General features: G+C 44.1%; 1 protein-coding gene across 2 annotated transcripts in view; it reads left to right on the top strand.

The window, feature by feature from the left end:
- Positions 1 to 24,721, top strand: part of DDX46 (DEAD-box helicase 46) — a 121,275-nt gene that overhangs the window by 73,098 nt on the left and 23,456 nt on the right. For both annotated transcript variants that reach the window (XM_018573315.1, XM_018573316.1), the window contains 3 exons: positions 10,105 to 10,254; positions 21,952 to 22,185; positions 22,952 to 23,170. In XM_018573315.1, the coding sequence (XP_018428817.1) occupies positions 10,105 to 10,254; positions 21,952 to 22,185; positions 22,952 to 23,170 (603 nt within the window). The remainder of the gene's footprint in view (positions 1 to 10,104; positions 10,255 to 21,951; positions 22,186 to 22,951; positions 23,171 to 24,721) is intronic.

Genomic DNA, 24,721 nt, shown 5'->3' with positions numbered 1-24,721 from the left:
CCTATAGTGCCAGGACAAAGGAAACACCCACAAAATGACCCCATTTTGGAAAGTAGACACCCCAAGGTATTTAATAAGTGGCATGGTGAGTGCGATGAAGATTTCATTTTTTTGCCACATGTTTTTGGAACATTTAAAAAAAAAATTTTTACCCAAATTTGCAAATGAATAAGCTATTACTAACACACAGCATGTGCATACTCAGAATTGCACACCAAAACACATCCTGCTAATCCTCCCGAGTATGGGGATACCACACCGGTGAGACTTTTTCACAGCCTGGGAGTGTATATACCATGGAGCACAATGAGGCTTTCAAAGTGCTCCATGGTATTTGGTATGGAGTACTTTGGGGGAATGGTATGACCTCATTCCCCCAACCCAAGCAGCCATTGTGGTACTTGGCTAACCCCAGGAATTAAAAACAATGCTATGTTCAGTGGCCAGCAAGTACAGGAAGCTGGACAAGATGTAAACAAATTAGTACCTGTGATTCCAGAAGTGCAGCTGTCTTCATAGGATAACTGAGACTGGTGTTTTGGCTGGAACATAATCAGTTGGACATGCAGATGGGTCCCTACAGGTCGCAGGAAGAAATGTGGTCGACAAACAGCCCTAGGTCAGTTCAGGTGGCAGGCAGAGACGTAGTCAGTATGTGGGCAATGGGTCGGTCCAGGCGGCAGGCAGAGACGTGGTCAGTAAGCAGGCTGAGGTCAGTTCAGGCGGCAGGCAGACGTGGTCAGTAAGCAGGCTGAGGTCAGTTCAGGCGGCAGGCGGAGACGTGGTCATAGAGCAGGCTGAGGTCAGTTCAGGCGGCAGGCAGATACGTGGTCAGTAAGCAGGCTGAGGTCAGTTCAGGCAGCAGGCAGAGACGTGGTCAGGAAACAGGCTGAGGTCAGTTCAGGCGGCAGGCAGAGACATGGTCAGTAAGCAGGCTGAGGTCAGTTCAGGCGGCAGGCTGAGACGTGGTCAGTAAGCAGGCTAAGGTCAGTTCCGGCGGCAGGCAGAGACGTGGTCAGTAAGCAGGCTGTGGTCAGTTCAGGCGGCAGGCAGAGACGTGGTCAGTAAGCAGGCTGAGGTCAGTTCCGGCGGCAGGCAGAGACGTGGTCAGGAAGCAGGCTGAGGTCAGTTCCGGCGGCAGGCAGAGACGTGGTCAGGAAGCAGGCTGAGGTCAGTTCCGGCGGCAGGCAGAGACGTGGTCAGTAAACAGGCTGAGGTCAGTTCAGGCGCAGGCAGAGACGAGGTCAGTTCCGGCGGGAGGCAGAGATGTGGTCAACAAGCAGGCAGAGATCAGTTCAGGCGGCAGGCAGAGACCAGTTCAGGCGGCAGGCAGAGACATGGTCAGTAAGCAGGCTGAGGTAAGTTCAGGCGGCAGGCAGAGACGTGGTCAGTTCAGGCGGCAGGCAGAGACGTGGTCAGTAAGCAGGCTGAGATCAGTTCAGGCGGCAGGCAGAGACATGGTCAGTAAGCAGGCTGAGATCAGTTCAGGCGGCAGGCAGAGGTTTGTGAGTATGCAGGCAAAGGATCAATCCAGGTGGCAGACAGAGATGTAGTTGGTAAACATGTACGGATCAGTCTAGGAAGCATGCAGCGACGTGGTCGGTATGCAGTCAAAGTATTAGGGCAGCAGGCAGAAATGTGGAAGTCGGTACACAGGAGATCGTGCATCTAGTCAAGCACATAAAAATCTTCACCATACCTACACTAATATTGTAGTGAGGTATGGTAGAGGCGGAAGTAGTCTTTGATGCAGAGGCCAGGTTTTGATGGACAGTATGGACAATGGTAACATGAATCCCTCCTTATTCGGTTTTTGCTACACACACGACATTTTTTTTGGGGTGGAAGGAATTTTATCGGAGAAGTGTCTATCGTGCAGCCTGCTGACTGCATCAGACTGAAAACTTTCAGCAGCAGGGCCTTCCTGGTAAATCAGGGCTGTAATGATGTCCTCTTGATATTGGAGGTAAGAGCCAGCTCTTCCTGCAGACTTATAAATCACATAAGAATTATACGTCGCCAATTGAAAAAGGTAGGTGGAAACTTTTTTATACCAGTGAATGGATCTTCTGGTTGCAAGTAGGGCTGCATCATCTGATCATTGAAATCAACACCACCCATATAGAGGTTGTATTTGTGAACACTCATGGGTTTTTGGGACAAGCCAGATCTTCCTTGGATTTCCACGGAGGCGTCAGGGTGGATGGATGAAAGAATATAAACATCCCGTTTGCCCTTCCATTTGAGGGCCAAAAGTTCATCATTTTTCAGACTTGCTGACTCCCCCCTTTTCAGCTTCTTGTGGATAAGAGTTTGGGGAAAGCCAATACAATTTGATCGCACTGTACCACAGGCTGGGGTTTGTTGGAGGAAGAGGTGTTTGAAAAGGGGTATGCTGCTGTAGAAATTGTCCACATAGAGGTGGTATCCCTGGTGGAATAGGGCTGACAATAGGTCCCACACTATTCTTCCAATGATTCCCATGTACGATGGGCATCCAGGGGGCTCCAAATGAACTTGCCTTCATACACACGGAAGTCATATGTGTATCCGGTGTCTTTCACAGAGCTTGTACAGTTTTACCCCATACCTGGCGGGTTTATACTGTTTTATAATAAGCCTGCCTGTGAAATGAATGAGGGATTCATCGATGCAAATATTTTGCTTTGGGGTATAAATATCTTAAAATCTGGAGGAAAAAAAATTGATGAGTGGCCTAATTTTTTGGAGCCTATCATATGTGGGGTCACGTATGGGAGGGCAAATTGAATTGTCGCTAAAATGAAGGAATCTCATTATCTTTTTATATCTATTCCTGGACATCATTGCAGAATACAGGTGCATGTGGTGAATTGGGTGTGTAGACCAGTACGCATTCAGCTCATTTTTTTGGGCGAGTCCCATATTCAGTGTTAGGCCAAGAAAGATTTTGAATTCAGCAACAGTCAAGGGCATCCACTGAAATGGTCTGGCATAGGAGTAATGGGGATTGCGTATAATGAACTGTTGAAAATAAAGGTTAGTTTGGTCGACAATTAAACTGAAGAGGTCATCAGTAAAAAACAAATAAAAAAATTGTATTGCAGTAAAATTCTCTGTTTTCACTTGGATTCCTGGATTGGCAGTAAATGGGGGTATGACTGGTGTTGCAGAATTAGTGGGTAGCCACAAGGTTTTTGAAAGTGCCTCTGGTAGTACACTAGTACGTGCTCTTTGGGGTCTAATTCTTTGTGGCTGATGTTGGACCACCCCACTACTGGTGCTTGTCACTGCACTACTGGTGCTTACCTGCTGCATGTAAGCTGGATGTTGGACAGCACGCCTGGGCCTTTTAGCTGGGAAAGCTTCTTCTCCTGAATCAGAGGATATTGAACCGCTGCTCTCCACAGGTTCGTACTCTGATTCAGAATCTGAGAGGGAGGCCTCTTTGTCACTCTCACTAGACATGCTGAGAATATGACATGCCTCCTCACTGCTGTAAAAAAAATTTGACATCTTTAGTAGTGGATATACTTGGGGGGCTCTGGATGACACGGTGGATCACACTGGCACTTGAAATCTCACTGATGACACTGATATGTATTGAGACTGTGAATCCAACTGCTGACACTTTGAATCACAATTACAGTTTGAATCGCACTGATGATTCTGATCTGCACTGATGAAACTGCGATATCCACTGAGACACTGTAAATCGCACTGACAAGTTAAATCTCACTGAATATATTGTGACGCACACTGCAGACACTGAATCGCACTGCTGTCACTTTAAATCCAACCGATGACACTTTGAATCAGAATGACAGTTTGAATCACACTGATGACACTGATCTGCACTGACCGTGTACTAATTTGTGTGTGTATGTCACTTTAATTGCTTACTTTGGACGATCTCTGAAGCTCTCAATCTTCTCTCTCCCACAACCGAACGGTGTGGGAGAGAGGAGATGGAGACAAGGCTGCAAACCGCAGCCATTGTTTACATTTTTGACAGCTGTGATTTTGTCATAGCTAGATCACAAGGTATAGAGCAGATTTCACTGACTCTATAACTTGTTATGGAAACAGCACTGTCCAATGGACAGTGCGGGCACAGTAAGCGGCTCGTGCGCATGGGGCGGGGCAGGACTCCCCCCGCCCTGCAGACCTCGTTCACCTCCATAGACTCTCCACATGAGGCACCGGGTGCTTCAAGATCTGTCTTGATGTTTGATTCTTTCCATTCAGCAGTGGATGGCTTTGTTTCCCATATTGAAAAGGCTTTGTTGCAGAATTTCTCTAAGAAGCATCCTCCTCCTTACTCTTTTCCGATGAGTAGTAGTCTGCGGCTGACCCTGTTCCCCCCTGTGTGTCGGCGAAGCCAGACTTGTTTTTTGTCTGGTAGTGAAGATGAGGTGGCGGCAGCTAAGTTGGCGCAGGAAAGTAAGCTGATATCTGAGCTCATTAAAGCTCTCAGGGAGACTCTTAAGATTGAGGATTCAGCTGAGTCTTCCAAGGATTCCGCTGTGCCGTTTGGTGACCACAAACTTAAACGGTCTTCTAAGGTTTTTTCTTATGATCCTTTCTTTGATTTTTATTTACAAGGATTGGTCCCGCTCATCTCTGCCTTTTACACTGCCTAGGCGTTTGACGGTGTGTTATCTATTTGAGAAGTCGTTGGTAAAGATCCTCCCATTTCCAGGGCTAACAAGGCCACTAATTATTACTATATATTCTGTTATTCCCATACAAGAATCCTCTTCTTTCGGGGACCGTTCAGACAGGAAGGCAGAGAGTGTCACACTATGTACACTGTTGCTGGAGCCTTGCTTAGGCTGGTCTTGGCTTCTGCCCTGGCTATACAGACTCTGACTGAATGGGCAAAACTGTTATCAGTTTTTGAGCAGCTTCCTCCAGCGTATGTTGAGTTGGCCGACCGGTTAGTTAAGGGACTGACATTTGTCTGTCACACACCGTTGGACTCGGGGCAATTGGTGTCCCGTCTCCTTGTCTCAGGAGTGGTTCTTGGCAACATTCTGTGTCTCAAGTGTTGGTCGGTGGACCAGACGTCTAAGAAAACTTTGATTAAGTTGCCTTTCGTGGCTGAGCGCCTGTGTGGCGTGTCGCTGGATAAGATTATCTAAAATCTCACATGCAGTAAGAGTACTTCCATTCCACAGACAAAAAAGACTAAGGAGGTCCATCAGAAGTCAGGGGCATCATTTTCTGCTCGCAAACCTCTTTTTCATGGACAAGGGGCCTCGGACAAGAACAAGACAAGCAAGCTTCCTGTCAGACATGGAGCGTGGCGCCCCTGGCAGCACAAGCCCTCTAAGCCAGCGGATAAGTCCTCGGCATGAAGGTGCGCCCCAACCAGGGAATCCAAAGGTAGGGGGACAACTTCTATTGTTTTTAGATCACTGGCTGGCCTTGATTGTGAACAAATGGACCCAAAAGGTGGTTACTTCAGGATACTGGATTAAATTTCAGTCTTGTCCTCCAGAGTTGTTTTCACTTCCCATCTGCAGCTTTCTCTGCAACGTCTTGTGGATCTACATTCTGTGATCTGGTTTGATCAGGGGGTTATTGTCCCGGTGCCCCCCTCTGAAATATTCAAGGGACTTTATTTCTATCTGTTCTCTTCATCTGGAGGATTTTCTGGCTTTAATAGGCATCTATGTGGTCGATTAATTTGACGCTCTCTTTCAGGCTCACGTTGGCTCCTCGGGTATTCACCAAGGTCCTGGCACCTGTTCTAACCTTGTTACGACTGTGTAGATTTCAATTGTCAGGTATTTGAACATCCTGCTCCTACGTGTGGACTCTGCATCAGACCAGGAACTGAATATGTCGGTCACGATACAAGACTTTGATTGGATCCTAAATCTTAGGAAGTAGTCACTGTTCCTACATGCAGAGAAGCTTCTCAAACTGCAATCCCATGGTGTCAGTTGTGCGATGGAGAGGTCTTCTCTTCGTACTGCTATGAGGGTACTGGGTCTGATGGTGGCCTCGTTCAAAGCAGTTCCCCTTCGCTCAGCAGCACACTATGATCCTACGATCTGTCACATTGGGACAGGCTTCCGGGGTCCCTGGACAGAGCTTTTCTCCTGTCTTATCAGACCAAAGCTTCCCTGGTGTGGATGCTATGTTCTCCAATGTTAGTCAGGCAAGTCCTTATCTCTGCAATGGAAAGTTGTTACAATGGATGCCAGTCTGTCCGGCTTCAGAGGCTTATTAGGTGTTCTGTTTGCTCACGGATTGTGGACTGAGGAGGAATCCAGGTTGTCCATTAATGTCCTGGAGCTGCAGGCAATCTTCCTGTCGTTGGGCAGACATCCAGTCTGAGTTCAGTCAGACAACACCATGGCGCACATCAATCATCATGGTGGCACAAAGAGTTCTGCATCGGCGCTGGAGGTGGCTTGAATCCTGTCTTGGGCAGAAGCTCACATGCTGGCTCTATCAGCCATTCACATTCCACGGGTGGAAAAGTGGCAGGCAGATTACCTGAGCCGTCAGGGTCTGAATTAGGGGGAGTAGTTCGCTGAGATGTATTTAATCAGATCTGTCTTCGGTGGTGCTCGCATGGCAGATCTTTTGGCCTCCAATGGACAAACCGACAGACTTAGTTTCTTTGCACTGGATAGAGTCCACCAACATAGACGGGGGGGAGATTGGGACAAACTTCTCCTGCAAAGAGAATGCAGGTGGATCCACAAGACGGAATCTTATGAGGCACCAGGGCTTAATGACATGATCAACTTTAATTGCTATCTCTGACCTGGTCGCACGCCAAACATAATGCTTCTTGTTCTTTATATATTTTTTTCTTTTATTAAACTTATTACCTCGGAGTCTAAACATTAGTTATAATCATTAAACAAGCATTACCTGACTAAACTTCACGCTTGATCATTTATTTAGAATCAGGCAGAGTATGTTGTATGCTCCTTATTATATATGATAAATATTGTAACTACTGATTTAGGGCGATCACCGTTAGAGTGCCCCTTTAATGATTTGTCCTCTTGCATGTCTGCCATGGCCCTATTCTTTAGGAGTAGTACACTGGCGAACTTTGTTGGAATCAACATCATTTTATGTGTGAAACAATCTTCATATGTTGTGTTTCTTAGATACATGTAACTAATGATGATAAACCTGGGGAATATGTTTAGGACTTCACAGTCGCCTTTATAGCAAACATTTCTGAGAAGCGAGCCGGCTCTAATTAAATAATGGCTCACAAACTACTTTGTTGAATCTGGAACTCATTAAGCTCTCATTAGGGAGCTATATAACTCACCTATGCAGGACATTGACTACACGCCCCTCTGAGGAAGCCCCATCTGTTGGGGGGAAACGCGTTAGGGACCGCGTGTTCTCAGACCTCCCTGGATACCCGTGACTTACCATTCATACGCTGTCGGGTGAATGAAGAAGTTTTGCCACTTAACAGGATCGAGCTGGGTCTGTTCGGACACTGTCTTATTGCAGCAGCAGCAGGATCTGTGATTTTGAGCCAAGACCGGGTAAAGCCCATTTGCTCATGCTGCTTGATCGTAGACAGACCTCTGATTCAGTGTGCCTCATGCACATCGCCTCTGGGATTCTACCCTTTTCCACCTTACTGTGCGGGCGCATGCTGGGGAAACCCCTGATTCTTTCACGGATCGGGAAGTGTTTGAATCCCGCGGGCCAGTGTCAGTTCAAACGAGCTGTGAGAGACACTCGGTGAGCTTTCTGGATTATAATGAAATTATCTTTTGGAGTCACAAACCAACACAGACACGCTCCATTGAAACAATTCATCCATATCCAATACGGAACCTCACAAGGACTGCCTCTCATTTGAGCTACATACGAAGTGAGTAACCTTCGATACATTTGTATCTGCCTTCCAAAGACAGCACTTGTGCCTGTATCAGTGACTATTTGCCTCTTAGGTGGTTAGCCGACCATCACCCGTATTACTCCAACTGGGTTATCCAAGGGAAGTTGTTCTTTCGTTTTTAATTGATTTTAGATGTAGTAGGTGATTCTATGTTGTGTGTATTTTTTCTATCTATTAAATATTGCCTTATACACTATATATTTACTGTGGTACCTGGTTACTTAGACAGCTCCACTAAAGGGATTTATTTGTTAAGGGGACACATTGTTTTTGAATAAGACTACTGAAACCCAGGAGACTAGTCTATACAATTGTTGTTTATAGCGCAACTCCTTTCCCCCCTAGTTTTTCCATATTCTCTGATTTTATGCCTTTACTCCTCTAAAGCTTCTGCCCTGCCTGTTGCGTTCCTGGTGGTTCTTCCTTTGGCCATGTTGAGCCTGGTACATAGATGTTGTTCGTCTACTCGTAGACGCCCCTTAGCTCCTTCTCCTGTGCCCGGATCTTCTTTCAAAGGGTCCAGTCTTCCATCCTGCTATACAGTCGCTGGCGTTGACGGCATGGCTGTTAAAAGCCAGATGCTAAAGGATGAGGGGTGTTGCTCTGCGGGTATCTCCATGATGCTGCGAGCACGTAAGTCTACTTCTCGGTCAATTTACTATGGTACTTGCAGGGCCTACTTTGCATGGTGTGAGTCCAATGCTTGATAAGCACCGTCAAAGGGCAGGTGTCTGCCTACACCCTCATTTCTCAACATCCTTTGGCCACGTATTTCCTGGTACGTACTTGCATCCAGGGTGGCACTCAGGTGGCACCTCTTTTAAAACTGCCCTTGCCGCCAGGGGATCTGAACCTGGCTCTTTCTGCCTTACAGAAGACTTGCTTTGAGGATATTCAGGAGATTTCTTTGTTGGCATTGTCCAAGGTTTCCTTTTTGGCAGTGATCACTTCAGTTCGGTTGTGTGTCTGAGTTGGTTTTTTTTTTGTTTTGCATCAGGACAAAGTCGTTCTTTGACCTCGTCCATCCTTTTTGCCGAAGGTAGTTTCTTCTTTTCATTTGAATGAGGACATTGTTCTATCATCTTTGTGTCCTAACCCTTCTAATCCGAAGGAGGTGGCTCTTCATTTTTTGGATGTGGTCAGGGCTATCTGATGGCTGTGACCTCTTTTCAGAAGATAGATTCTTTGTCCGATGTCCCTGGAAAGGGCAAGCAGCCTTCTGCAGATGTGGGTTTTGGCTATAAGCTCTGGCGCGTCTCTTAGGTTGAGGGTATGTTGTGTTCTATGTTATATTATCTTTTGAGCTGTAGATGGCAGTATACGGCAATATTAGTCTCTAGTGCTTACTCATATATGGTATACAGGAAGTTTTATCTGTTATGTTTTCTGCACAATGCTGTATACACACTGGTAAGGTCCTTATAAGCAAGTAAAACTTAATTCAGCATTCCTCAAGACCTCAGTGCTTCATCTAAACCAGGGGTCTCAAACTCAATTTACTCGGGGGCCACTGGACAAATTGTTTAGTCGTGGGGGCCGCTACTATATACGGTGTCAGTGTTAATTTATGTTACATGCAGCAACTGTCACCCATTCACAGAGTTGGCCTGCGGGCCCGTACTTTGAGGCCCCTGATGTAAACACATCCAACACAGAAGAGAAAATAGGATTTTTGTACTCGCCGTAAATTCCTTTTCTCTGAGATCATTAAAGGACACAGCACCTACCCTCATGTTGTTTACGGAATTGCTGTTTGTTTACTGCTTACTACTAACTGAGTTGATTGCTACATTCGGTTTTGGCCGCCAGCAGAGACCGCCCCTGGGCTGTTTTTTTTTGCCTAGCGTTCTACTACTGCAGGTGGGGATATAAACCCCTATGGTCATGATATTAAGGTGTCCTTCAATGAACACAGAGAAAATGATTTTACGGTGTGTATAAAAATCCTAATATTTTATTCTATATGAATTCTGTTTTCAGGAAATGTTTTGATTTTGGGTTCCGTCACTGGATATTGAAAGTTTGTACTAGGTATTTGTACTGCTCTCTTCTAACAAAAGAGCAGGACAACTGCAGGAAAAGGGTTACATTTTCTCCATACCGGTTTCATATGACTGAATATGAATTAAAATTTAACATTAATGTAAAGTGCAAATGTTATGTAATAATGCATGTGCCTATTCCTATAAATGTATGTCTTACAAATGTTATTTTTTTGGTCTTACTAGGAAGGTAAAGTAATCAAAAAGTCTAGTGGATTCTCTGGTAAAGGATTTAAATTTGATGAAACTGAGCAAGCTTTGGCCAATGAGAGGAAAAAACTGCAAAAGGCTGCACTTGGTCTTCAGGATTCAGATGATGAAGACGCTGCACTTGATGTGAGTAAACTCAGTTGACCTTCCAAGGTTTTGTTTGAAATTATACACACCACTAACATAAAAAAAAAAAATCTTATTGCACCATGCACAGACCTAAAAAGCCAAGCAGAGGTACATCACTTGCCACTAGACCCTGCTCCAATGCATTTTAACCCAGAATCTGTCTGAGACTTAAAAATGTGTGAGTGCAAATGATTGGACCTAACAATATGCTGAAAGTCTTGTACTTCTGGGGAGCTGTGACAGCAGTCTGGAGAACTAGGCTATCATATTATGCCAATATGATAAGCGTTTTTGTGTTTTTTTTCTTTGGTTGCAGAGTTATTAATGGTAAGGCCTGGTTCACACCTGGGCGTTTTACAGCGCGTTCCTACGCTCTGTAAAATGCTCAACATGTGAAAACCAATGATTGCCTATGGGCATGTTTCCCACCTGGGCGTTTTACAGCGCGTAGGAACGAAGTAAGGAGCTTCTTTGGGGCGTATTTGCCGCGCGTATCCATTGGGGATACAGCCAGGTAGCCCTCGCGAATCGTGGTAAAAACGCACGACAAACGCACATATTCGATACACCTAGGTGTGAACCGAGCCTAAGTGTCATAGAACGCACCAGCATATCTTTTTATTATATTTAGAGTTTTTAGTCAGGATTAAAGCAAATGTGTGCTTTGATCATGCAGGGCAAAGCAATAGGCTCTCTGTAATACCTCTCTTTCCAGGGGCACATCACATTTATTTCATACCTTTGCTGTACTGTTCACCCACCAGGAATACCAGGCACATCTGGGTTTGTAGGATCATGTAATTTACTTCCGTTCCTCCCATGCGGCAGTGATGGTTCATGCTGACTGGTCCAGATTGTGGGAAAAGTCCCAAGTCTTGTGTAAGAAGAGAAGATAAGTATGTGTTGCTGGGGAGGACAGCATTAAATTGAATCTGTTACTTTACCCTACGTGGGCAAAGGACAGTTTCACGTTAAGGTAATTACAATTGCTTTCGCTTTTATTCTTAATGTATCAGGTCCTACTTTTCAAATTCAGTGAAATATATTCAGTAGTTAAATTAAAGTAGTGAAATGTTGCACAGATAAAACACCCTTTAGTCAGTAAAATAAAGATAAATTTCACTTTTAAAGTTGCAACTTGATCAGAGCATGTAAACAGGCAAATCAACAACCATAGAATGTTAAAGATGCAACAACTACCACTAGTATCTGCAGCAATGACCTGACAGCCTGTGGTGGTTGGCTTGCCATGTTACCTTCTCTTATCAAGTCACTCTCTTTCTTATCCATTGTGGGGACAGGATTTTATAAATAAACCGCCGCCTTTAGGAGGTTGGGGCACTATCAAACAAAAGTTGAAAGTCAGCCCCCATATAACCCCTCATCTACTCAGCATGCCTCAGTTTTCTGGCTAGTGTCCTAGGAGGTTGTACTCTTTTTCTTTAGCTCTTCTAAAGAAGAAGAAATATGCATAATTATTAACAATGCTTGCTTTGTGACATTTTTTTAATTTTCAATCAAGATTCCTCCTTACACCGCTGCTTGAGCTGGTCAATATATCGCAACTATCTAAATCGGCATTTCCTCACCATAAGCCTTGGAGGCTTTATTTGGAACCTGCTGTATGTGCGGGGATAGGGAGGAATGTAACCTTGGGGCACTGGAATCTGCAGTGTAGCACTTTCTAGACCTTTGTGTACTGTGATACATAGCCACAGTGCACTTTGCAGGTGCAGAGTAGTGGCACAGCTGGACTCCTTTTTCAAATATCCTACCACCACTGGTTTTAATGTGGTAAGTGTTGAGGCTAAGGCATTGAGTACAGACATCATCCGCTAGGGTGGAGTGTTGCACATGCTTCATGCTCTCATACCTGTCATTTAGCCTAGACAAAGCACCATCCCAATGCTGCTTCTTCTCCTGATAAACCATGTGGATATCCAGTCGGGTTCCACTGCACGCCTAATGTGTCTTTGTCAGATCCAGGCTTCTGAACCCTTTGTTCGCAGCAGCTTGCCTAGGCTCCGTTGCGTTTAACGATATGCAAATGCAACATGTCTTCCCAAAGACAGAACAGTTCTGCCGCCATGGGTGACCTCAACCTATACTCCTAGTGGTTTTGAGGGTGTTTACCCAGTATTCCTAGAAGGAACCCACACCTGTGATCCTAAACCTGAGACCCCCTATTGGTAAAGGGACATAATCTCTCTTGGCTCTATTCGGTGTGGCTGATGCCTACCCCATGTCCACAGGGACCCCAACGTCCAGTCTGGATTTCCTAGCTGTTTGTGCTTCGCTAATGGAGCACTCTACTTGCAAAGACTAATCGCACTCCAGCGCCATCCCTTGCAGAGCCTCACTGGACCCCACTTGAGAGTGTAGTTGAATTTTCCCCTTTGAGAAGGAATTTATTAGTCAGTAGCCTGTTCCCACCATTGATGCACCAGTAGATTATTACAGGAATACCACTAAATGGATTGGAGACTTTTCAGGTTTCAGGATTTCCCTCTGTCACGCACATGCACTACTCCAAGCGGCCATGTGACTTATTGCAGTGGTAAGAGGGTTGAAAAATCAATATTTGTCTTCACTAGAATGGGAAATACTGATTACCCCAATCACACTGATTAACAACATAATTACAATAATTCATAGCATCATGTCCACTGGACCTGACACCCTCCTTAAAGGGTTAGTTCACCTTTTCACAAACAAATGAGAAAGTGAACTCACAACACCCTCCACAATCCCCAGCCCACCCGGTCCCCACTGTACTTATCTGTATTGATGACTCTCCTACCACCCACGCCATTCTGTATAACAGTCCTGGCACCTAAAAACTGTACTACACCGTCACGGAGGTTGTGTAGCAACATGATGCTTGTAATGGGGGAGCGGTAAATGGTCACAGGACCACACTTATCAGTTAGGATCTGTTTTGAGCTTCTTTTCTTTCTTTCAAGATTGTGTTCCCGAAGAACATTCTCATTGGTCAGTGCAGTCATGTACATTGTGATTGTTTGCAACACACATCTCAGCATATGTTCCATAGTTACAATGCTGATGTTGCATCCAAGGAGCATCTAAATCCACTTGGCATTCGAGGAATGTCATCTCTTTGGTCCGAGGAAGCCCACTCTTCATCTACTTTGACAGCAGGTAACTGCAGGCCCTTAGAGCCTAAACTCACTCAACCCTCAGTATTCCTACCAAGGTCACAGTGGTTTCCCTGCTCCCTGGGACCCTTTGGGTTCAAGTGGGATCTTGGTTTTGGGAGTTATTCCATGCATGGGCTTAAACTCCTTTTCTTGTGGGAATTCTAAATCCTTACATAATGTTGAACTCGTGGTACTTGGTCTCCCTCAGCATTTCCCCTTTCCAAAGGAACCCCCTGACTTACAAGATTGGCCAGGACCAGATTCTACTGTCCCCTTTACCAAGGCCCTGACACTTCAGTGTCTTTTAGAGGCATCTGCTATTTCTCAAAAAACGACAACCTTCTCTAAAGAAGGTAAGCTTTCTGGACCCTTGCAGTTAGAACTCTGCTGAAGGGTCTAGCACCTGCAAGCTTTGACCAGATGGGGGCTTCACAAGTGCTTAGTGTTCGTAGCTATTGGTCCCCGTCGGGTGAGGCTGTTCAACTTAAAAGACAACTATGGGGTAAGTGTTTTTCCAAATAGTTCTCTTTAGGGTCACGGGAGGACATATACTAGCGTCCTCCCGTGACCCAAAGCTCATTATCAGCAGAAACAGAGACACCGGCACTCCAAATTGGCAAGTAAACGTCTATTTATTGACGTGCAGCATAGCAAAAAATAGCCATTGCTATTTTTTGCTATGCTGCACGTCAATAAATAGACGTTTGCTTGCCAATTTGGAGTGCCGGTGTCTCTGTTTCTGTTCATGATTGTTACAGCTGCCACCCGTTGACTACCGCAGCACCCACTTCTCCGAGGGATTTTTTGCGGTCAGAAGTGCAATGGGACCATGAACTTTCCAAAGCTCGTTATATCGCGAACTATAGCTCACGGTATGCTAAGACCGCCGCAGCCGGGACGGATCCCGACATTACTGTCGAGATCCACCCAGCTGCGTGAGTGACAGCTGGCTCTGCCCAGAGCTCTGCCCTCCCCTGTCCGTTCGTCCACTCAGCGCTGGAGGAGCGGGGAGGCGGGGGGGAATCCCTACAGGGAGCTGTGACTGACCATCACTGCTCTCTGCAGGGAGATGATCAAGAAGTGAGCGAGCGACGGTATGTGTATGCACACTTCCCGATCTATTAAGCCGACGTGTGACAGTCTCATTGTCACACGTCGGCTCGAACTATGAGGATGAGTGATTTTCACTCACCTCATAGTTCTCCTTTTAAGTCCATGCTTAAGCCGTTTACACTCTGTGGGGGTACCACTGGCAGGGGTTAGTCCCTGTTTCTTCGTGGATCCCGCTATGAGTTAACCTGGACTCCGGTGGACATTACACTCGGAAATAAAGTGATACTCTAAACAACATGTCTTCCTTGGAGATAATGCATTGCCATATGGCCCTCATCAACCAGTAGTCTCCATACAGAAGAGTGAGGTTTGCACACATGGATGCCCCTCATCTCCTGCATGGCAGGAAGAAATATTTGAGGGCCCTGGAAAGTTAGCAGACAGCACACACTGGGATCCTGCTGCAGGTGTACTGCTTGTTGGGGATAGAGCATGTACAGTGGCCTTAGTGGTACCTGATCACCTGGAGTTAGGTCCTCCTTCTGTAGCTGTCCCATGAGGATGTTTCTCCAGATCCCTTCCTCAGTTTTGTCCTTAATCAGGTGATTATATTTAGCTATTTGGCAAAGGTTCTTGCCCATTGCTCCTTGACTGTGGATGCTTTTCTGGACCGGGGTGGGTTTAGATGACTCTTAGAGCCATAGTAAGGTTTAAGGTTAGACAGGACCTGCAGAGTTCCTCTGTCAGATACAGTACCTTCCAGGTTTTTAAGTTCATGGGTCATCCTCTCACTCTTCTCATTTACTAGTCCGGGGTTCTAATGTACCTTCTTCCCTGCCTACCCTGGTAAGGGTACCTCTCACACATCCTACTTCCCCTATTCAGTCAGACAGTCTCAAAGATCTTTTAGCTATCCTTAAGGGCTATTACAATGTAGAGCTTCTCACTTTCCTTGGATATCTCCTTGCAAGATTGGTTGTCTTGCCAGGGAACATTCTTCCCATAGAACCTTCCTTCCCTGTTTCCAGTGGTTGGAAGTGTAAGGATTAAGCGCTTTGCTCATAGACCACCTGGCCCTCTGAACTTGTTTTTGTCCAGTGTTACTTTTGAGAACCTGTTCTCCTGGGGCTTTGTTGCGGTGTTCTTCTTTGTTGACCATAATATAATTTGTTTCTCTTTATCGAGTAGTTATTCTCTTCAGTTTTTAGTTCACAGCCTCTCACTGGTGCAAGCTCAGGGTTCCTTTGGGTAGAGGATTTTCCTCGGTGGGGATGTCCTCTGTCCTGGTCTTGAGCATCAAGTCGATCTTCCCTGGCTTTCACTTGGTAGTAGGCAGATTGCCCTTCTTGCAGGGAACTTCAGCTTATCTGGTTCAGGTTCGCACATTGGTCTTTCAGGTAGTCCTGAGTTGCAGACTATTTTTAGGCTCTTCTTGAAAATGTTAGTGAAAGTTGTCCAGTTATCGGTACGACTGCTTTTGGATGTCTTGACTGTAGAGAGTCTAATATTTTTGTGCTTACCATAAAAGGTTTTTCTTGAAGTCCATCTAGACACCCAGGTCCCACTTAGCTGTGTTTTTGTTGGCCCTTTGTATTGCTTTCTCACAAAACTGAAGCATGTTGGGTAGAGGAGGGATTAATACAGGGCTGGATTACTTTTCTGTTTGCCTCTTGAAGGTGACAGCATAACCCAACTTGTTTCTGGATTTCTTTGTCCTTCAATGAAGAAAAAGATTTTACAGTTAATATAAAAATCTTATTTTATCAATTAAACATTTTATTTTTTGTTTTGTTTTTTTTAAATCTGCACCATAAAGTGCACTCTGTTTTGTTCTACTTTTTACTCTGATGTAACATGTTTTATTGCTACCTGTAGCTCCATTGTATATTTACATCACTTTCTGTCTAGGGGACAGTGTTACTGGCACAGAAAAGAGTAAGTGAAATCTCCAAAAATTACACGGCAATAGTGGAGGTTTTGTCCTTTCCTTGCTCTAATAAAATGTCTCTTTTGGAGAACTTTTCTTTAATTTCTTGTTTGTAATATTGTTGCATTGTCTCGTACACAGAGGTTCCAACAATTCACATCCTAAAGTAAACCTAAAAAAAGTAGGAGGGCAGCTGTTGCTGATGACCTTCTGAAAATGCAAATTGCCTGGTTGTTATGCTGGCATATTGGCTTTTAATAGTTTGAGGCACTGATCCAATACAAGTAAGCGGATCAGGAGTGAGAGTCTAAAGTCTATATCTGCATACTTGTAAGTCTGTGACTATGTATTGAAGAAACAAGTTCAACGTGATAGCCAGGCAACTAGCACTCTTATGGCAAGAGGTCAGCAGTCTGTGCTTCCTTATCTTTTGTTATGGAAATGACTGAGATTAGACCAAGCATGGAATATTGAAACTCCAATAAAACCAAATACTGGGTGTCTTTTACACACTTGATTGTTTTTAAGAATAATCATGACTGCTTGATGAAAGAAATGAATGTCTTTATTTTCAAGCATTACTGGATTATTTCTGAAGCTAAGGTTAGTTACAAGCACTTCAGACCATAGCATGGACCCAAGAAAAAGTCTGATAGCTGCACAGCCGTGTCTGTGTGTCAGCAAAGAAGACTGTGTGATGACGCGTTTCCGGGGTCACGCCCCCTTCATCAGATGCAGGCCTCCTCTGTCCCATATGCAAAATATATAGTGGCTGCTGGCCAACCGGCAAGTGTGCGGGAGCCTAGTCGGCTCAGACCGCAGCTGCCGGAGATGTGTATAATGTGACGTCCATGTCTATGAAGAGGGTGCCCCGTCCAGTAACTGACGGGGCAACCCTTCAGGGCGCTGGACCAATCATTGAGTGGCTACACGTGGGCTCGCCTGGGGGGAGTGGCCAGTGTTTTCGTCCAATACACGGGACAGAAAACCGGACCATGTTCTGCTATGCAGCATGTCAGCTGTATTGAGCACTATGGGAGGGAGGTGGGCTGTTACAGAGGATGATTCGTAGAAGATACCATGACAAATGTATAAAGTTCGTTTTCGGCTAGTGTGAAAAGCTATACAAGCCATATCAAAACAGATTTATGTTAACGAATATAGTTGATAAAACTAATATAAGGGACAAAGAATGTCTGATTACATGCGGAATACAATTGGAACAGGATCATACATGCATATACCCTGTTCATAATACACATGAATGAAAACTTATGTATATATTTAAAAAACTATTCAGACAGAACAAGCCCAGCGGCACCTACCTCTGACAGGCCCTTTCTTCTCTAATATTGGTTTGCAGCCTGTCATTTCACATGCTGGAAACCATCAGTGTCTGTGTGCCTCTTGCTCCTGTGATCTCCTCTTGCCATGCCCGTCATACACAGACATCGGGATGCTTGAGAGATCCAGCAGGTACGGAGGAGAAGGAGGGGGAGGGCAAAGCCAGACACAGAAGAGCAGCACAAGCAGAAGGTACAATCAAAAACGTAATTTAATTGATGAATGTTCATTTGTTCTTGCACTAATAAAATATAGAAAAACTAAGCCAGGGTTCGACAAAGGCTTGAAAAACTTAATGCAAATAAATTGTTAGGACCAGATAACCTGCACCCAAAGGTACTTAAAGAACTCAGCCAGGTTATAGCGAGACCATTATTCCTCATATTCAAGGACTCCATAATGACTGGTAGGGTACCAAGTGACTGGCGGAAAGCTACAGTAGTACCAATATTCAAAAAAGGTTCAAGATGCCAACTTGGGAACTACAGACCAGTCAGTCTAACATCAATAGTATGCAAACTGTTAGAGGGGATGATAAAGGAGTATTTAGTGGATTTTGTTCATGGCAATGGTATAATAAATGATAATGGGCACAGATTTAGGGAGGACCATTCTTGTCAGACCAACCCACTAACAATCTACAAAGAGGTGAGTAGAGATCTGGATGGAGGGAGGCCGGTAGATGTATTATATCTGGATTTTGCCAAAGCTTTTGACAAGGTACCACATAAACGCTTAGTACACAAGCTGAGATCTATGGGCATAGATGAAATGGTGTGTACATGGATAGTGAACTGGCTTTAGGAATGTGTCCAGAGAGTATTGATAAATGGCTCTTTTTCAGATTGGTCTATGGTTGAGAGTGGCGTGCCTCAGGGTTCTGTGCTAGGCACCATACTGTTTAACCTGTTTATTAACGATATCAGGGAAAGTGTTAATAGCCATGTTTCTATATTTGCTGATACGAAAATTAGGAGGGTAATAGATACGGACGTAGACACTATAACTTTGCAAGAGGACCTGGATAAAAAAGGGGAGTGGGCAAATATATGGCAGATGAGGTTTAATGTTGAAAAATATAAAGTAATGCATTTTGGTTAAAAACAGGCAAGAGGAATACATATTGATGGGAACTCCACTAGGGAAGTCAGAAATCAAAAAAGATCTGGGGGTCATTGTAGACCACAGATTGAGCAATAGTATGCAATGCCAGGCTGCGGCATACAAGGCTAGCACAGTATTGTCTTGTATTAAAAAGGGAAGTACTGTAGAGACAAAGCAATTATTTTGCCACTTTATAGCTCACTGGTGCGGCCTCATCTGGAGTATGCGGTCCAGTTTTGGTCACCAATCCACAGAAAAGATGTTCTTGAGCTTGAGAGTCCAGAGAAGGGCAACTGATCTAAGTGGCTGGAGGACCAAAGCTATGAGACAAGGTTACTAAATTTAAACTTGTTCACGCTGGAAGTGAGGAGAAGAGGGGACATGATTTTGATGTACAAAATGTTTAGTGGTGATGTCAACATCAGCAATAAACTGTTTACAGTGAGCTCCATAACAAAGACTAGAGGCCACCACCTAAAACTGGTGGAAAAAAGATTTAACCACAAGGGGTGTAGTGGTATCAGCGAAGACTATTGAATCATTCAAGAAGCATTTAGATACCTTCATCAGAGACCGTAAGATACAGGGGTACAGGTACACTTAAAAACAAGGTCACACAGGGACTCGTGTACACAAACACATGCACAATCACAAACAGACACACAAAGGTTGAACTTGATGGACCTGTGTCTTCAACCTCAAATACTATGTAACTATTTCCATGTAATTTACATTGCATGTTCCTGCACACTTGTTGCACGGTGTACTGCATTTGCAACCTATGCATTCTACGCATAATATATATACATGCATTTGTTAAAAATGCAATGTACCATGCAGCAAGTGTTCAAGGACTTAAACCGTAAATGCAATATGGATTTTGCTAATATAACCACATACTGATTTAGATTTATTTATTTGTCACATACATAATCGTACAAGTATGATATGCAGTGAAATGCTTACACGACTGCAAGAAGGAGGGGGGGGAAACAGGTAAGGGAAAGAATAAAGAATTTTAAATTTATATTGACAAAATAGAATATAACTATTAAAAATTAAATATTAAAAATGTAATTAGACAAAAAATGCAAATACAGTATGAAGTGAATAAGTGTGCGGGTGCAAACAGCAGCAATACTGGGTGAATGAATTAAGGTGATGACCAGCAATATATTGACCATTCTTTTAAAGTGCAGATGTGCAGTAAACGTGAGTGTAAGAACATTAGTCTAGTCAGGCAGTACAATGTATGTCTATATAGAAATCTGGTTGAGAGACCGTATAGCCTGAGGGAAGAAGCTTCTCCTCAGTCTCTCTGTGTTGGCCTTCAGGGAGCGAAAACGCTTCCCAGACCTCAACAGAGAGAAAAGTCCATTATTGGGATGGATGAGGTCCCTCACGATCTTCCTGGCCTTGGTCCAGCACCGCTTGCTGTATATTGAATTCAGGTCAGGGAGCTTAGTACAGATGATGCTCTCAGCTGATCGCACCACCCTCTGAAGAGCTCGTCTGTCCTGCATAGAGCTGTTCCCAAACCAGGTTGTGGTGTTTCCCGTCAGGATGCTCTCTTTGGTGCAGGAGTAAAAATTCCTAAGCATCCTAGCGGGCAGTCTGAAGTCTCTCAAGCGTCTAAGATGGAAGAGGCGCTGCTGAGTCTTTTTCACCACGGTGTTGATGTGACAGGACCGTGATGTGTACACCAAGGTATCTGAAACTATCCACTCTCTCCACCCCCCTCTCTCGTTGATCATGGGGATCTGGTAGTTCCTCCTGCTTTTTACTGAAGTCCACTATCGACTCCTTTGTCTTGCTGACATTGAGGAGGAGATTGTTCCTCTGGCACCAGTTCTCCAGATTCCTAATCTCCAGGTAGGCCGTCTCATTATTGCCGGTAATCAGTCCGACCACAATGGTATCATCAGCAAACTTGATGATGGTGGTGGAGTTGGTAGTGGCCATACAGTCATATGTGTACAATGAGTACAGCAGGGGGCTCAGAACACAACCCTGAGGGGCTCCAGTGCTGAGGGTGAGGGAGGCTGAGACATATCTACCCATCCTTACTGCTTGTGGTCTGCCAGTAAGAAAGTTGGAGATCCACTGACACATAGATGGGCTGAGTCCCAGGTGTTTCAGCTTGGTGGCGAGTATGGAGGGTATTATTGTGTTGAACGCTGAACTTTAGTCAACAAACAGCATGCTGACATAATTGCCCTTTCTAGTGTCTGAGTGAGTGATGTGTGAAGGAGGTGGGTAATGGCATCATCTGTTGAGCGGTTTGGCCGGTAAGCGAACTGTAGTGGATCTAGGGTGTCTGGTAGTGAAGAGATGATTAAGTCTCTGACCAGTCTCTCAAAGCACTTCATTACTACTGAGGTCAGAGCTACAGGGCGGTAGTCATTGAGGGAAGCAGGATGGGTCTTCTTTGGGACAGGAACAATGAATGACTGGCACATTTTGTTCTGTACTACTTGATAAATCATACAATAAGACTTTTAATTAAAACCTTATTGTATGAAAAATCAAGCAGTACAGTAGAAGTGTACCAATACATGGTGAAATTAGTAACATTGGTATTGCGTTGCAGGCTCCTGGGTCCGTTGCGTTGCAGGCTCCTGGGTCCGTGGCGTTGCAGGGTCCATTGAATTGAAATATGTTTTTATTTTTTAGTTTCTTTTCAGGGAAAGGTGATGTAGGTGCACACAGGGGGACTGGGTCGGTAAGTGGGGGCAGGTGATGGAGGGTTGTGGGGGCTCATCAGTAAAATCTTGGCCAGTGCCCAATTTATGTTAAATACTGCCCTGCACTGCATACATTCTTTTCTGGTTCAGAAAATTGTAGGGCAGGCACAAAGCAGACACTTCTCACACTAGTTTGTTGGTCATCATCTCCCCCTTGACTGAACTTGTTTGGTGTTTCGGCCCATCTCATATCTATGCAAATGTTATGGTGAGCCCTTAGCACTGAATGAGATTTTTTAATAAGTTAATTCCTGTACTTAATTCACTTTTGTTGCTTGCCAATACATCTGTGGACCCTATTTTCTTTAAGGGTACATAAAATGTTTTTTGTAAAGGATTTTTTTTTGTTCCTATTGAATTTCAGATTGATGAGCAGATTGAGACAATGTTCAATTCTAAGAAGAGAGTGAAAGACATGGCAGGGCCAGGTGTACAAGGAGGAGCAGTTGGTGCTACAGGTGCCACAGCTGGTTCTGGAGGATCTTCTGCTTCAGCTAATGCAGGTGCCCCTACTGCTGGAAATGCGGAGAAGTTGGAGATGGCAAAACGCTTGGCCAAAAAGCTCAGTGTGAACAAAAACCTTGGAGCAGAAGCCCAGGTTTGTTTCATTTGAAGTGCAAAATGTAAATCTTAATCTAAGATTGTCTCTGTATGGTCCATGATTTTTAATTTTTTTTGTATCTTTTTGTTTGGTTCTCTCTTTGTGTTTAGGTCAGATAGAAATGTAAAGTATATATTTTTAAGGCTTTGACTACATGACCTTCTGGCATTTATCCAGTGCTGCATTAGGTTAAGGAGATGCCAGAAACCACGTCAATCATTTTTTAACTACTTGGAAAATGAGGTGACATTAGTGTTATTTTTGTTTGCATTCTCCACATTTTTGCAGCACTCGTGCATGGTATGAAAATTAACCTTTTAGCTTTAGCATTTTTGATCCAGATTATTGACTGAGTATTGAAACCATTGATTCAAATTGATAGCCAGGCAACTAGCATTTTCATATTTTAAGGTTTTTAACTGTCCCTTACTCTCACCAAAACAAACGTTTTGGCTATAGATGCTTTATAAATCAAGGTGTCTTTTAGAAAACACGCAGGCGCATATTGATAAAGCAGTAATTGTGAGTATTACAAAATATTTACTGGTGGTGAATCAATCACTGATGTTTAAAACACATGCAGTGGCTGTTTAGTAAATGCCAGATTCACTTTGTGAGAAAAATACATTCTTAGATTTAATGTTTGTTTTTCATTTGTATTATGGTCGATTACTACATTTTTGTTTATCATTTTCTTAACTTGCAGGCACATTTTGCTGAATTTCTTAAGATGTTTTATACCTTTATATTTATCTTGCCTTAGGATGTAATGCAGCAGGCCACCAATGCTATTCTCAGGGGAGGAACTATTATGGCCCCAATTGTTTCTGCAAAAACTATTGCAGAGCAGCTGGCAGAGAAGATTAATGCAAAACTTAACTATGTCCCAGTTGACAAATTGGAAGAGGAGAAGCAGGAAGCTGGTGCAAATGAATCCTTCAAGCGATATGAAGAAGAATTGGAGATTAATGATTTCCCTCAGGTAAACTCATCAAAATAGGATTTAGTAGTGACCTCCACATCTAATCTGTCAAAGTACAAGGCATTCCATAACCTGAGCCATGTAATTTAAACAATAATTTTTACCCTAACTTTTTGGGGCAGTAGTTTTCCCTTCTTACTGTTCATAGTGGTTGCAGATATTGGTATGTTTCCTTTTCTCAGAATGGCTACATGACAATTGTATATAATTTTTTTTCCAATATGTAAATATTAGTGCATTTCTAATTTTGCAGTCAAACCTAAGAAACCTCCACTATAGGAGTGTGCATTAATATACAATGCTTAATCCCAAGCCCTAAGATCTTTAATCCTTTGTGTGGCAGGGGTGTGGAAATTTTTTTAAAAACTACTTGTCCAAGGACTAAAGCGGGGGCCGAATCTACTTGTCCCTCATGACAATCTACTTGTCCTGATACAAAAAAAAATTATTTTAACCAAAACCGTATTTAGCAGTGCTAAGAAACGCTTCTCATTGGTCAGTGCCGTCAGGTGGCCGCGTTGACCAACGAGTGCTTGCAATTTGCGAGCAAAATTCAGAATACATGGAACAGGTACAGATAGTACACCCGTCCTGGTGGACGGGAAGGACCGTTCACCGAAAGGTAAGTATAGCGGGGAGATCTGTGCGGGTAATTCCATTTTCCCAAATTACTTGGTAAAGTGAATATACCCTTTAGGGTGGGTGCAGACTTGGGCAATGCCGGGGCATGCGATCGTGTGCGGTTGCATGCAGCGGTTGCATCCGCATGTGTGGGGTTACATCTGTGTGGCAATCGCTGAAAAAAAAGGTACATGTACCTTTTTTTGCACCATGCTGTGTTTTCAACCGTGATCATGTGGGATTGACCGGGCGGTATTGCGGCATTCAGTGCCATTATTTTCTAATGGCACCCCAGTCGTGCCAGGCAGATTGTGCGGTTTCCTGCTGCAATACCAGCGTGCCCGTGCGGTTGCACACGATCGCAGTTGAAAACACTGCGCGTTTATTCGCATGCAGATGGGGGCAGCGGGGCTTGTTTTCATTTTTTCAATTTTTATTTACTTTGCAAAATATTTTTAATTTGTTTTATTATTTTTACTTTATCGCCTTTTTATTTAGTTACATTTTTATTTAGTTACATTTTTCAGAAAATTTTGTTTATTAAGTACAAAATTAAAAAAAAACACTCAAACATTTGCCTGTGATCAGAATCACACATTTGCATATTGATTTAGTTACATTTTTAATTAGTTTTTTTTTTTTTAAACAATTTTTTTTTTTACTTAACTGAATTGCTTTTACACAGGGGATTACAATCCCGTGTGATAGCATTTGGAGGTGACAGGTACTCTTTATTGACCCTGTCACCTCCAACACAGGAGTTCTAGCACAGCACTGTTGCTAGAACTCCTGTGATTGGAACGAGCAGCGGCCGCCGGGGACAGGGGCTGAGGGAGGTGACAGAGCCTGTCACAGCTCCACCGTCCGGCTCTGTCACTGCTCCATGCCCCCTCCTCCGTCCCCGCTGCTCCACGCCCCCTGTTCTCGGCA

The sequence above is a fragment of the Nanorana parkeri genome, unplaced genomic scaffold (assembly GCF_000935625.1).
Source record: "Nanorana parkeri isolate BGI_ZX_2015 unplaced genomic scaffold, ASM93562v1 scaffold2330, whole genome shotgun sequence".
Lineage (NCBI taxonomy): Eukaryota > Metazoa > Chordata > Amphibia > Anura > Dicroglossidae > Nanorana > Nanorana parkeri.
This window is presented reverse-complemented; position numbering and strand designations above follow the sequence as displayed.